Source organism: Mycotypha africana (genome assembly GCF_025528875.1).
Source record: "Mycotypha africana strain NRRL 2978 chromosome Unknown BDF20scaffold_4, whole genome shotgun sequence".
NCBI classification, from domain to species: domain Eukaryota; kingdom Fungi; phylum Mucoromycota; class Mucoromycetes; order Mucorales; family Mycotyphaceae; genus Mycotypha; species Mycotypha africana.
In genome coordinates, this window is record NW_026515728.1 from 96,636 (window position 1) to 111,434 (window position 14,799).

Consider the following 14,799-nt stretch of genomic DNA (forward strand, 5'->3'; position numbering starts at 1 on the left):
TTGTGACTGATTTGACCAAGGAAAAATCTTGTTCTTTTCGTCAATTTACCAACAGCCACTTTTTCAGAACCGCCAATTGGGATTTCTTGTAACCGAATAATTTCATTCCTCTGTGACCGGAGAAGTTACTTTTTTGTGGCCGATAATATCGACCCCAGGCGGACGGTGCCCACCTTAAATCAAAGATTACACGCATAATGCAAGCTTTTCAATTGGCTGCTGGTGACACCTCGTTCCGGTTTGGTCTGTGCTTTTTCAGGGACGGCACAACGGAACACTAAAAAAGAAAAAAGAAAAAAATGTGACAGCGAATCAAGGAGCGCCATTTGAATTTAGTTGTGAAAACTTGGGAAAAATAAATTTTTGTTTAGTTTCCTCTTGGTTTAACGAAACCAACAAACTTGCAGCCAACTTCAGTAGATCATGTCCAATTACCAATTGCCCGAACAAGTCAAGCTTCTTGCTCAAACCACGCAATTAAAGGGTCTTATGACCATTATTCGTGACAAGAATACCCCTCGTGCTGATTTCATCTTCTATGCTGATCGTATTATTCGTCTCCTAGTTGAAGAAGGTAAAAGTAGTTTTTTAAACTCAATGGTTGGGAAGAACTTCTTTTTTATGCTTGTGGATTGTATAAAAGCAATTTTGAAGTTGTCTGGATATAGTAAAGAAGCTAATACGTTTTACTCTATTGCTATTTTGTAGGATTGAACCATCTACCTGTAGTGGATAAAACTGTTATGACTCCTACTGCAGCTGAATACGATGGTATTGCTTTTGAAGGCCGTATTTGTGGTGTCTCCATCATGCGTGCCGGTGAAGCTATGGAGCAAGGTTTGCGTGAATGTTGCAGGTAAATATATCGACTTTTCTGAGCCTTTCGTATTGAGTAACAATGACTAACTGAACACATTATGCATAAAACCTTTGTTTGGATTTACAGAAGCGTGAGAATTGGTAAGATCTTAATCCAACGTGATGAAGAAACCCATCAGCCCAAGGTATGTGATTTACTGGGTGTACACGACTCCATTTAGTAATGATTCTCACTGAAAGTTCAATGTGAATGGTAGCTTTATTATTCCAAGCTTCCCAAGGACATTGCTTCTCGATATGTTCTCTTATTAGACCCTATGTTAGGTAATTGCTGTCAAATCAGAAATTGAGAAGTTGCCCTCTTGCTAATCTTATATATTTTTTTTTTTTTTTTTTTTGCTACAATAGCCACCGGTGGTTCTGCAATGCAAGCTGTTCAAGTTTTGTTGGATAACAATGTTAAGGAAGATCATATTATTTTCTTGAACTTGATCGGTTCACCTGAAGGTATTGATGCTTTCGTTCAGCGTTATCCTAAGGTTAAGATCGTTTGTGGTGAAGTTGATGCTGGCTTGAATGATGATAAGTATATAATGCCCGGCTGTGGTGATTTTGGTTGCAGGTATAGTTGGATGAAAAAATAATATACAGCAGCTTTGTATCTGTTGAAGGTAACTGATACTAATCCTTTCAATCTCTTCGTGTTCCATTAGATATTTCGGTACAGATTAAACAACAAATTCAATCCTTCCTTTGTACAATAATGAATTTATATGCATGTAATCAATAGTAAATAGATTGTACCGTACATCTTGTAATAAACCACACATCTTTTCTTAAAAAGAGCACTTTGACGTTGGAAGCGAGCTTAAGAACAAATGAATAATTCCTTTGTAAACTAAGGAGGATCTCGTCGAAACCCGTGGTTGATCGGCTTTATTATTAAATCAGTTGCTGCTCTACAGCAAATCGACCATGCTCTTATACAACCAAAAGAATTCAGGAATTTGATTAAACCATTTGAAAGCGGAAGCTGAATACCCATCGTTTTGCCTCAATTTTGGCTGTACACGACTATGCCAATTTTTACAGTGGTGAATTTTTGCATTACTTAATACTTGTTTCAATACAAAGTAACCCCCTCTTTTACATCTAATCTTACCGCATCGAACAGAACCTCGCCATCATGTCCATTCTAGATGACTTTATGGAGTCATCAGAAGCGGCTCATGGAGCCTCAACTAATCAATTCGACATCAACACCTTCGCACCACTGCACGATTTTGAAGGGCAGGATAACAATATTCGAGTAAGCAATCATTTGGAAATGACATAGATAAAGTTAATATACTCACCCTGAAGCGCACCTATGTATATTTACTTGTTTGGCCTCATATCAGTTGGAAACAGGCTACGTGTCTACAGGTTTTGGTCAAGCTGAGGAACCTATATTTGCCCTGGATTATGTTCAGTTTCAAATGGCTTCCAAAATGGTAGACATGGCTGTTTCGAACAATATCTTGGTAGTTGCTTTGGAAAACTTTCGCTTATTAAGAATTGATTTGGATAATCCATTAGAAGTTGAAGGTTGCAAGGAATCTATCTTTATTTACAATTGTGTTTTGTGACTAAGTCTGTTACATCATTGAAATATAGAGATAGAGATCGTACGTAAAGCAAACGAAGGCAAAGTGAGGCAAATCTTTTTTGACCCCACAGGGAGGCATTTGATTATCACAACTGAAAACGGTGAAAACTACTATCATTTTGTAAAGTGGAAACGAACAAAACCATTAACGAAATTCAAGGTTTGATCCATCAAAAGCAGTATGAGGATGAAGTAAATATTGCATGGCAGGGAATGAACCGCGTTATACCATACTTTAGGAGATTACGATTACGTCTGTTGCTTGGAACAAGCAAGCAACCATTACAGACTCCTCTACTCGAGAAATACTAGTTGGTACAAAGAACGGATTGATTTACGAAACGTGTCTAGAGCCCGCTGATGAATATTTCAAGAAAGAAGATAAATACTTTAATCAAGTGTACTCTATCCATGAATCGACAATGCCTATTACTGGACTGTATTTCGAACAATTTCCTGTGAACAATCGCAAATATTTTGTCATGGCTACTACACCAACGCGCATTTACCAATTTATTGGGTATGTGGGGCCAAATAGTAGCAGTAGTGCTGTGAATGGTACTAGTTCCAGTAAGGGAACAATTGTGTCATCATCAACAGTAGCAGGAGTGAATAACTTTAGTACCGGAAGCAGCGATAAGATGAATGATGAAAAGGGCGAACGTGCGATGTTTGAGAATTTATTCTCCAAATATGAAGTTAATCCAGGTTATCAGGAATTGCCAGGCGAACTTCCTCATAGTAAACTGCACTTTTTTAGTCGTTTCCATGAACTACAGCAACAGGGTATTGCAGAATCATTCGCTTGGTTGACAGGACCTGGTATCTATCATGGATCGTTAGTTTATGGCTCGCAGAACATAGGAGATAGTGTAGTAGATGATGTTCAACTTTTACAGTAAAATGAATTAATCATCATAGCATTCTATTCTAGAGCTAAGGTTATGCTAATTTGTATATGATTTGTAGATACCCAGCTATACCTACAGATGACGAATCGAGACATGGAGTTACAAATGATATACCTATATCCGTGGCGTTGACAGAGTTTCACTTTATATTACTGTACAAGGACAGGGTCAGAGCAATTTGTCAACTAAATGATCAGATAGTATATGAGGAAATGATACCCACAGTAAATATACCCTGCCTTTTAGACATTTAAGTTTTTTTTTGGTTTTTTTTTTTTTTTTTTTTTGGACGTTAATTGAACTGTACATTAATTTCCGTTTAGGCAAGTGATGAAGCTGTTATTGGCATGACTGTAGATGATATCAAAAAGACTTTCTGGATTTATACGACACTCGCTATGTATGAACTTACAATCAACAATGAAGAACGTGATGTCTGGAAATTGTACTTGGAGAAACAGCAATACAATGCTGCTCTTCGTTATTGTAAGGATGCTGCTCAAAAAGATAAAGTAGCTACTGTTCAAGCAAGAGATTATTTCGGACAACGCCGGTTCAAGATGAGCGCCGAGATTTTTGCAGAGAGTACTGTGCCATTCGAAGAAGTCGCGTTAATGTTTGTTGAAAAGGATGAAATAGATGCGCTTAGAGTTTATCTGTCGCATAAATTGAGTCGTTTACGAAAGAATGTAAGATTATATCCATTATTTGAAAAACATCTACTGCTATGGCGGTTTTCTCAAAGCTTATTATGTACCATTCCTTTCCTCTCAAACGTAGGATCAAACGCAAAAGACAATGTTGGCTACATGGCTGGTGGAAATCTACCTTTCAAAACTGAATGAATTAGAAGATATGGTGTCGTCATCTCATACTTCACTAAGCTCTTCGGAAGGGCTGAGTATAGTGCCAAACTCTGAAGCATATTATCTTGATCAATTGGACGAAGTGCGCGATGAATTTAGGCAATTTTTGGAAAGCTACAATGGAAACCTCCACAGACCTACAACGTACAATTTGATGACTAGTTATGGACGGGACGACGAATTCTTATTCTTTGCTTCATTAATCGGAGATTATGAAAAAGTCATTGGTTATTGGGTCAAGGAAAAAAACTGGTCGAAAGCCCTAGCTGTTCTTAGCAGAGAGGTAACTGCAGATACATTCTAACGCAAGTTTACATGAAACCACCCAAAAATTTGTTATATTGAGAAAATTTCATCATTAGGCCGATCCCGATGTATTTTACAGATTCTCTCCAGTTTTAATGGAAAATGATCCATATGAAACAGTTAATATTTGGATGAGGCAAAATAACTTAAATCCAAGGCAACTTATTCCTGCACTTTTGAGATATGATCATGCAAAAGCTTTGGAGAAATCTACTCAAGTAAGCGTGGACCTATCTTCAATGTATTTGCTAGTTGCTTTGATTTGACGTATTTTTTTTTGCTCTACTTCACTGCTCTAAAAAGAATCAGGCAATACGTTATTTGTCACACGTTGTCACTACCCTGAACAATATTGATCCAGCTATCCATAATCTGCTCTTATCACTTTATGCTACCCAAAAAACGACAGATGAAACAGCTTTATTGACTTTTCTAAAGAACGAGGTAACACTCTTCCGTTAGCAGTTAGTAATGAGAGACCTGATTTTCACTAAACGACTAAAACTTGCCACTTCAAGGGCCGACAAATGCATTATAACCTAGATTATGCATTGAGACTGTGCACACAAAATGGAAGAACTCAAAGTTGTGTACATATTTATAGTCAAATGGGTTTATATGAAGAAGCAGTGAATCTAGCTCTAAAGGTAAGAGCTTTATGACTCTCGTGTGCTCATCCGGATTGACTGAATCGTAATATAAACTGTAGAATAACGACATGGAATTGGCACGGATTAATGCTGACAAGCCGGAAGACGATACTCCCCTCCGAAAGAAACTTTGGCTGTCCATCGCCAAACATGTTGTACAAGAAAATAAAGATATTAAATCTGCGCTAGAATTTTTAAAGCAAAGTAACTTGTTGAAGATAGAAGACATACTACCATATTTCCCAAACTTTGTGGTTATAAACGACTTCAAAGTATGTGATTTTGAATAATATGACAGCTTTTATGAAAGAGCATCGCATACTAAAGATTGCATCATAGGAAGAAATCTGCGAAGCATTAGAGCAATACAATGACACAATCGACGAAATTAAGATGGAAATGGATGAAGCTACCAAAAGTGGAGATAGCATACGCTTGGACATTCGTGATTTAAAAAGCAGGTTTGTTTATTTCCCTTTGAACACAAGATCTTTTGAGATTTTGTCATAGTAATATCATAAGTTGACGATCACTTAGATTTGCGCTCGTGAACGCAGCTGACCGATGTTACTGTTGCAATCGTCCGCTTTATTCTCGTTCATTCTATATATTCCCATGCCAACATGGCTTCCATAGCAATTGTTTGACAGATAAGGTAAAGTACCAAGAAAAAACTCTAAAATGGCTGGGAAACCTTCTCCTCTTCTTTTGAGAATGTGTCCGAAGCACCTTCTTCGTTGAATCCAATTATGCTCTTTGCTCACAACCTAAGTCTAACTACAGATGTATAAGCTGCTACCATCAAGAAATATTAAGAGGATAAGAGCTATACAAAATCTTATCGCGAAGGAAACCGCATCTCCAAAATCAGCCTCGTCTACGAAATCGCCTATTTTTACCACAACAGCATTTATGAACACAGCAAAGAATGTCATTTTCCCTGCGGATGCAGTTCATGAAGAGAACGAGACGGATCCTGATATTGTAATGGGAAGGCTCGAACAGCTGAAGGAGGAACTGGATGACATTGTGGCAAGCGAGTGTTTGTTGTGTGGCGATATCATGGTTAAGTCAATTAACCAACCATTCGTCGGAGATGAAGAGCTGGACATTTCAGCAAGTTGGGCAATTTAGTTTCTCGAATCACTTTGCCCTCGTTCATTGGTATACAGCAAAAACCTTTTTTTTTTTTTGGTTTTTTTTCACTTTTCTTTGCGTGCGGCTCACGTCTTCCTCTATAAATACCTGAATAACCATTTTATAACTTATATTGAGATACAAAAATTTGTATGTTGATCTTCTATACAACTTTCTCTGTAATACATAATGTAATATACCTTGTTTTGAGTAGACTTCTTGAGGCTCTGTCGAACACATACATATGAAAAACGCGTAATAGATTTTCTTATATTAAGATTTTATGCTTTATTCTATATGAAGTGAAAATGTTGGGGCGTAAACGAAACGGTTCAGCGTAGCACTCACTTAATTTGGCAACCAAACGTTCTTTTAAAATAATAATAAAATTAAAAGTATAACCCATTTCACTCATCATTCATCACCGCGACGTCAGTTTCAAAATGTGTACTTTACAAAAATTGGGCTGTATCCATTTTTAGCATCAGTTACGAACAAAAAGATATAAAAAGAAGACCAACTTCCTTCCCTATGGGAGGCTTGTTGTTTTTTTCTGTTTTAATCACTCAACTTTTCTCTACATAATTATCAATATGCAAGGTCGCTTCTTCATTGTCTCCAAGGTAGAGTATATTAAGTGACTTTAAGCTTATGAGAAAAGGGGGTGGGCGTTGACTAGTACTTTAGTAGCAGACATTTACGCATCATTTCTTATAAATATCAATAGTTTAACCGCCGTGTCCTTGATGTCGAAGGTGCCTCCACCAAAGATGGTGCTAAAATCTGTGCCTGGAAGCAAAAGGACGATTCCGATAACGAAAATCAATTGTGGACTTATGACAACGGTTACTTCGTCAACTGCAAGTCCCAAAAGGTTCTTGCTATCAAGGGCAAGAAGATTGAATCTGAGGGTAATTATAGAAGTATTTGACAGGTTAAGCCTATATGTTCGCTAAACTATTTTTATCTTGTGAATAGCCCGTGTTATTCAAAACGAGAGAGCTGAAGATGAAGAAGGTCAAGCCAAGCAACGCTGGCAAATTGATAGCCAAGGCTACATCCACCTTGCCTCCCACCCTGACCTCGTCGTTGATATCCGTGGTGCTGAAGATGAAGATGGTGCTGAAATTATCTTGTACGAAAAGCGCTCTGGTACTGTTGCTGCCAACCAACAATGGGAAATTGTTCACCACTAAGGGCTTCCATGCTTATTCCATTCTGTTTCCCCCCACAGACAAAATCATCACACTCGTTTGAACATTTCCATTGTAGATAGTAGCTATTCGCAAAAATTATTCTTTACTCAATGTCATTACTTTCGATTCAAATAAATCTTTATTTTGTATACAACTATATGCTTATACTATTCTGCCGTTTTGATATATTAGTACCGTCTTAAAGAATTTATACTTAATGCATGCGAATAGTAACGTGATTCTACAACTTTTTGAGTCTTACCCTAGTCTTGTGGGCCATGGTGCTGAACAAAAGATAGTGTGAAACGAAAATGTTGAGTAAGTATGAATTGTTTGGGAAGAACTCATTTTTGTAGAGAATCAACCAACGACAACGTAATGTCACGCTCTCTCCGGATGCAATTTTTTGACCAATGTTGGCCTTACGGTTATTTCGATCAAATCGGCTGTACCCCTTCTGCTTTGATAAGAAGTGAGACAGACATGGGTTCTATCTGGATAGACATAAAGGTTTTGTTGAACAACAGGAATTCTTCAAAAACGCTCCATATGAGATTTGTGCATACTTAGCGTCAATAGGAAGACTTTGTCAATAGTTAGAACAGAAGCCATATTTGTTTGCTAAGCTTTATTAAACAGCATTGAGGATTAAACGATAATAGAATACCTTGCTTAGGCGCTGTCAATACATTTGCCATACTCTTTAGTCATAAAAGCCAAAAAGATCCTTTTTGGGGTATGGTCCTCGCTGTTAATTGGATGAACTCTATATATGTAAAAGTTAAAGAAATGTTCCCAGACCACCTCTGGCTGAGCTTGGGATGCATTAAGAACTGTACCTTTTTAGGATAAAAAACTTGATAATAGATCAAACGATGATGAAATGACAAACATTAAAAAGGTATTTTGGGACACATTATCTTACAGCTACTCAAAATCTTCGTATTTTTGTTAAGATCACATTACTCTTACTAGAGTTAGCACTGTATGTATTCCCCCGAAAACAGTCATCGTACAATAATCATTGCCAAATGAAAACAAAATAGATATGTTTTGAAAAGAATAGAGCATTTCGAAAGCAACTTTTGCATTTCGACGTAACATTCGCGGTAACACCATGTATGGTTCTGTTCATTCACTGACGATAATAAGCCTATATTGTGCAATTAATTGTAGAAAGCAACAAAATTCGCCAAGAAGTTCATCGAAAAGCAGTAACATCACCCAAGAACTGTCTTTTTTGTGTAATTTCTCAATGGATGAAAACAATCATCATGTTGTATGTAGGCAGTTGATAAGCTTTCAATGTGTTTTTACATCAGGAAGCTTTAAGAGATCGCGTTGAGCAATGATACAATTGAAATATTCGGTAGCAATTGTTCGATGAATGCATTCATAGTTTCCAACACAGGAATAAAGTAGCAATTTATGACTCAAACATCATTTGTATTTGTCGGTCTATATCCTCACATAATATTGCGTTACGCTGTTCTTGAATATTTTTCACTACAAAAGAGTACTTGCATTGTAATCGCATATCTAATAACCAGTTTGCGTATTCTGCTTCAAATGAATCCAATTCCAGCCTATTCAAGGTACGTAAGAGAGCCAATGCGTTGTAACGTAACATTGCAATTGTTTCCTGCCTTGCATTTAGCTCCGTTGACAATTTACGGTGAGTATCCGAAAACCATTGGAAGCTCCTAGCAGAAGATGGCGCATAAGCTTCTTCTGAAACAATTATTTTCGCCTTCTGAAACTGCAGAAAGCTTTTGTGGCTATAATGTATTCAATGAAAAATGTTAGTAGGTGCACTTTTGCATTTTTGTCATTGAAGATGTGAAGAGTAACCTGATGCTATCAATATAGAAACGTCTGTTTCCATCTTTGGTCATTAAACCCTCTTTTATATCTTGCAAATACACAAGATGCGGTTGGCACACTTTATCTATATGGATCCTTGCGTTGGTCGTAGATTTTATTTTAGCCGGGTCCTCAACTACTGTATAACTCCATTTTGTCCATAAAAATGTCATGTACGATGTTAATATAATCAAAACAATCACCGTAAGGAATCGCGCCAGACATATATTACTACTGCTCCTGGTTTTAAGTTGACTGCGTCGACACGATAGTCTATATTCTTGTCTTTCGACCATATCATCATACTTAACATTTATCCTTTTGTTATCGCCATCTTTAACTTTTGAGTTTCTATTTATATTGCTCTCATTCAGTTGAGCATTTTTAATGTCATTCAGTGTCAACGTGCTTTTCTCTTTAGGTTGAAACCTTTGCACTGTATAACTGGCAGCTGTCTGATTTGTTGAATGCACATTAGCAGTAGCCATAATCATTTCTTTTTTCTGATCGTTTTTTTGAGTTGGAACGTCATGAGTCTTGTCCTTGCCATATGTTCCTTCCAACTGCGCGTCTTTCAATTGATTTTGAATGAGAATTGCTGAACTTCTCTTCAAATCGAATTGGGATGAATAGCTTGTATACTGAAGATCATCCTGTTGCTTATCACCATCTGACAATTTGTTTTGAAGATTTTGATTATATTCCATGTTTTGGAGGCGAAGCTCATCAACAGATGCTTTAACCCTCTTTGCAGCATCATTTATAATGGTAGTAAAAATGTGTACACTGTCTGACATCCCCTTAAGAGCAGCCCTAGTGACAATTGCTATCCAATGCATGAACCATGTTAACCATTTAAACAGAAAGTTCGACTGCAATCCTCTTCAATTATTACCTTTTACGAGAACGTTCTTTACCCACCGGACACCTAAATAGCACGTTAGTTTACATTCTGATTCACTAACCCATGTGATGCAATATCTAACAGAGGGTATAAATGCTTCAGCATATGGTAATGCGGCAGTTTTAGTTGAGATTTGAACGGTATAGCAGCTGTATAGTCAGTAAACAAGGAGATACTTTGATTAACAAGAGAAAGTACTGCATATATCTTTAATGTAATCGTAACATCAACTTACATATAATCCTTTTTGTTGATTAACATCTGTGTCTCTACCACTTCCGCTTCCTTCATACGGACTATTTACTTTCAATGTTAGATACCCAAATCATTGCCAAATTTACTGCTCTCACGTTTTGATTTCCTATTATTTTAATGTTTACCAATCGGATTCGCTACGGGCATCCAGTATTTCAAGATTCGCTGAACCCTTCCCCCTTCAATAGTTTCCCATTTTGAAATAGACAAATCTATCTAATACGAAAATTCAGAGCTCGCTTACTGAGTATAGACCAAATCACAATATCTAATATACAGCAAAAAAAAACTTACCGTGGCCTTCAATAGCAGTAGTTTTGTCTTCCCAAACAGAGTTCGTAACAAGGGATGCTGTTTCTACATCCGAAAACATAAGCTCAAAGCAACGCTTGGCGGATATCGGTAAATGAAGTTGGACTTCTTGTCGGTCAAGATGATCGTCACAGTTACAATTAACTGGGCGGTCTGGAGTAGGAATATCGGCTGGCAGTGTGTCCGCTATGGAGTAAGTATAGTTTAATTTTTTATTCTTATATTGTACAAAAGCGTTTCACTTACGATCTGGTTTAAACGATCCATATGAATTTAATGCTTGTTTCGCTAATGTGGTTGTGGGATTGTTTGCTTCTAGTTCATCAGCTTGCTGACTAAGTATTTTGTCGTCAAATAGTCGCTTTTGAAGTTCAGAGTCTGCTCGGTTAACTAATGCCTTGTAGCCATTAGATGTGGGTGCAGGCAGGTCGCGTAATTCTTGGGATAATTCTTCAACAGGCAGATGCTAAATGCGGGTACATTGAGTAAATCATAATGCTTTCTGACATTCTGTTGGTGTTATATGTCATACTAACATTGTGGCTTTTTGAATCATGTATAATATGATTTAACTTAACTACAAGCGATTTAGCCTCCTCCAATCCTGAGTCTTCCAGAAAAATGTATACTGCAAAATCTTCTTTATCATTAGTATATGCTGAAATTGATATAGTATTTTGAGGCTTGTTCAATGCTTCGTCTCCTGTACATTTAACACAAGTAATTGTATTTAACGGTAGAACGAACTATTAAACAAACGTTAGATCAACTGATGTTGGAAATGAAGCTCTATTGTAGGTAAACACGCACGTTATTTTCGCTTGCAGACACATCGTTACTGTGGAACCGAATGTCGCTTGGTGTTACGATCAATCTGCCAGATTCAGCCTTTTTATCCTCTTTTTTTACATAACAATCAACTATGATAGTTGCAAAGTGTCAAGTTTACTTATTTTTTCGAAAAGAAAATAAAGTTGCTGGCGTACCAAAAAGAACAGCTTCTTCCATGCTTACACTGGGATTAGCTGTTTTCAATTGACAAGCTTCCTTTAACGGTTGTTTCATGCTTTAATAAGATTTACTCCCAAAATGCCCGATAATTTTTGTGCTGATTAATTCCCCAAATGGTGAAAAATACGAAAAGTAAGTTCAGGGGCTTGTCTCAAGCGTATTTATGCTTGGGATGAGCGTATCTTTAATCTGATATTGAATCATGAATGGTGCCACTGGAATTTTCGGCCAAATCGGTCCGGCATTATTTGGCAAACAGTCGCTTCACTTTAAATGTGAAAATAATGTTTAATATCTTTTTGGACAAATTGAATATATATTTTGGAATTATTAAATTGCTCTTAAATACTTTCTACTTTGCTTGTAGATATCTAAACCTCTTTATTTGTTTAAAACAGTGAAGATAGCTTTACTTGCTTCTGCAAAAAGCTTGGGCACAACCTTGACCATTGATTATAGCTGTCAAAATTGAACAATATTTGTTCGAGCACTCCTCAACTTTGGCAAGTATGCAAACTGGTGCATGCTTCTGTAGAGGACATTACTTTACAAGAGTGCTGTGTTGTGTATTTATAAAATCAATAAATAGACTGTAAGGCAATTTAAATTGATTTTTACCTTTCTGAATTCGTCGTCGTGTACATGCAAAAGATCACCACATCTCTGTCTGTATTTAAGCTGTGGCCAAATGACACCGTTAAGACTTGCATATTGCTTCTATAATTGATTTTTTAACCTTATAATCTCAAATAACGCGTTTGATCAGGTTGACTGCAGTTTTTGTGTACCACTTCAATAAAGTATAATTAAGATATCATATGGCATGTTTACTTTCATCTGTACGTTTTATCTTGTACTTCTTCGAGCTCTTCTTTACGCTTCCATACCTTTTCAAAATATCTTAAACTTGAACTTTTTAATTTTTAATTTTTAATTTTTTATTTTTTATTTTTTGGAAGCAACTGTTTTCGCTTTTTTATATTGAATAGTTGCAGGTCATAATAAGTCTTCTAATAGCCCATGCAATAACAAAATCGAAGGCTTAATAATATGTTCATTATAGTAGTATAATGTCTTCCTATAAACTGTGTTCGTTGGTTTTTAAGCAATTACACTGTGCAAGCATCAGAATGCACTGTGTAGTTGTATTCCAGTTTTGTCGATTCATCGTATACGACAACAAACTTTATTGCTTTTGTTAAGGTGGAAACTAATTATCAGTTTTTTTGTATACTATTTATTAAAACAATCCATCCATCCTGTGCTTTTTGGAATAACCAACAGCCGATAATTGCTACAAATATTACACTAACCAGTCTATTTAAGTCTTCAAGTTGCCTACTACTATCTCATTTGCTAGGGTCAACTCCTGTTTTTCTTGTTGGTTGGAAGAATCACCACAGAGCAGTAACTCTTTATTTCGGCTCGGCTTTGTAAATTGTTTCGTTGTTAAATGTCTGCTATCAGAGAATTGAGGCAATTGAGTTAAAGAAATAGGTAATGATTGCTATGGCAAATTGACATTTGGCTTAAAGAAAATTAATGTGGGGATGTTCGACGAACACAATGAGCAGAGCTCAAACGATTTGAAGTTGGTTTGGGTAATTTCTTTTTGAGCGCTTAAAGTGAGTGAAGGACACTAAATTCTGTTTCTGGAAGTTTACAATAGATTGCATCTTTATTTCTACCGTTTCCTCAACTGGAACAAGAAGAAGCCTTCGTAGCATCCCATCAACAAAAACATCTTGAGACTTGCATACAAAAGGAAAAAAAAAAAAGGTAAGTAACTATTTGCTAGGATATGATTACGGTGAAAACCAAGATGCAGATGATATGAGTGTTATTGTGTATGCAAATTGAAGGTTCAGTAAATTGAAATTTATTGTGAAAAAAAAAACAACGAATACTAAAACTGTTTGATGTAAGATGATTTTGTGGGTAGTGAATTGCTTGATCATGTAAACGCCCTTTTCTTTTCGCTGCGAAAGAAGCTATGAACAGCAATGGTTACTTAATTCAGCCTCTCGCTTTCTTTTGTTGGTTTACCTTTCTAATTTGGTCAAATTGACTGAAAATAAATACCATTAGAAATGCTTGATTAACTGCTTTTAAGTAAATGACTTTATTTTGATATTCAAGATGTTTTCAAATATGAATAGAATTATAGTATAGTCACGTATATTAAGAATACAGATGTGCGAATTTTGAAGGGATAAAAAGGATTGCTATTTTTGATCAATCATAGATTCTGCTATGCAAAACAAGTATCCGGGTTACGAGCAGCAGATGTCGCTCGTATATCTGATCATTGGGCTTTCTTGTTTTTCACTTGCAAGGGAGATATCGGAGGATTTTTTACGCTAGCGAACAATAGGAAGAAAGGCTGTTAGTTACTTTGACCTGGCGACCAGCAACTGGGAATGTAAAAAAAGACCTAAAAAACCAGGTAGAACATAAAGAGTGTAAAATTGCTCTACAGAATTTAACCCATCTATCAGATCACACTTACCTATCTTTCATCATTTTCGCAATAAAGGATCTAATACAATCCTCCGCAAGTTTAAAATGAAGGATCCAGGGACCTTTGAGCAGTATAGAAAGGCATAACAATGGGATACCAAGGAAGGCTATTGTACAGGAAATTTCAGCATGTACAATCGTTCTAAAGCTTGAGTTGAGTTAGTAATCATTTTTTGAAGTATGTAGGATTAACAGATAATTTGACAATCAGCCAACCATCGGGACAGTATTTTGAATTAAATGAGACAAAAGCAGTGGCGACCATGGAAGCCGAGATTACACAGCTGTCGCTGCTCTAATGACACCACCATGCTTAGCTGAAAGGATTAACACTATTGCTAAAACAAAAGTATAAGTGTGCGTTTTAAAATTGCTTCGGAATCAAAACAAAGCTGGAATAG

The 14,799-nt window shown here is 36.6% G+C and overlaps 4 protein-coding genes across 4 annotated transcripts; 3 read left to right on the forward strand and 1 right to left on the reverse strand.

The window, feature by feature from the left end:
- Positions 1–226: 226 nt before the first annotated feature.
- BDF20DRAFT_862102 (uracil phosphoribosyltransferase-domain-containing protein) lies at positions 227–1,677 on the forward strand. Its single transcript, XM_053080604.1, has 6 exons — positions 227–574; positions 709–856; positions 947–1,004; positions 1,077–1,143; positions 1,228–1,441; positions 1,533–1,677. Exons 1-6 carry the CDS (start codon positions 424–426, stop codon positions 1,549–1,551), a joined length of 657 nt encoding a protein of 218 aa, XP_052936847.1. The 5' UTR covers positions 227–423; the 3' UTR covers positions 1,552–1,677.
- Positions 1,678–2,005: 328 nt separating this feature from the next.
- On the forward strand, positions 2,006–5,490 carry BDF20DRAFT_818255 (Pep3/Vps18/deep orange family-domain-containing protein; the record flags this gene model as incomplete). The annotated part of the gene is made up of 12 exons (XM_053077340.1): positions 2,006–2,128; positions 2,220–2,406; positions 2,476–2,627; positions 2,707–3,025; positions 3,077–3,365; positions 3,437–3,602; positions 3,702–4,067; positions 4,159–4,527; positions 4,607–4,669; positions 4,854–4,994; positions 5,069–5,197; positions 5,260–5,490. 12 exons carry the CDS (start codon positions 2,006–2,008, stop codon positions 5,488–5,490), a joined length of 2,535 nt encoding a protein of 844 aa, XP_052936848.1.
- A 1,440-nt stretch (positions 5,491–6,930) lies between these two features.
- Positions 6,931–7,533, forward strand: BDF20DRAFT_818407 (ricin B lectin domain-containing protein; the record flags this gene model as incomplete). The annotated part of the gene is made up of 3 exons (XM_053077359.1): positions 6,931–6,960; positions 7,065–7,248; positions 7,316–7,533. 3 exons carry the CDS (start codon positions 6,931–6,933, stop codon positions 7,531–7,533), a joined length of 432 nt encoding a protein of 143 aa, XP_052936849.1.
- Positions 7,534–8,959: 1,426 nt separating this feature from the next.
- BDF20DRAFT_999755 (uncharacterized protein) lies at positions 8,960–11,932 on the reverse strand (the record flags this gene model as incomplete). Its single annotated transcript, XM_053085494.1, has 10 exons — positions 8,960–9,311; positions 9,385–10,222; positions 10,292–10,449; positions 10,536–10,596; positions 10,681–10,767; positions 10,850–11,053; positions 11,114–11,333; positions 11,404–11,613; positions 11,678–11,787; positions 11,854–11,932. 10 exons carry the CDS (start codon positions 11,930–11,932, stop codon positions 8,960–8,962), a joined length of 2,319 nt encoding a protein of 772 aa, XP_052936850.1.
- Positions 11,933–14,799: the final 2,867 nt, after the last annotated feature.

Excerpts from the sequence above, each read along its gene's own strand:
- BDF20DRAFT_862102 (XM_053080604.1), top strand. The coding sequence starts at position 424 with ATGTCCAATTACCAATTGCCCGAACAAGTCAAGCTTCTTGCTCAAACC. Across the intron at positions 1,005-1,076 it reads AAGAAACCCATCAGCCCAAG|CTTTATTATTCCAAGCTTCC; the intron begins GTATGTGATTTA and ends TGTGAATGGTAG. Across the intron at positions 1,144-1,227 it reads CTTATTAGACCCTATGTTAG|CCACCGGTGGTTCTGCAATG; the intron begins GTAATTGCTGTC and ends TTGCTACAATAG.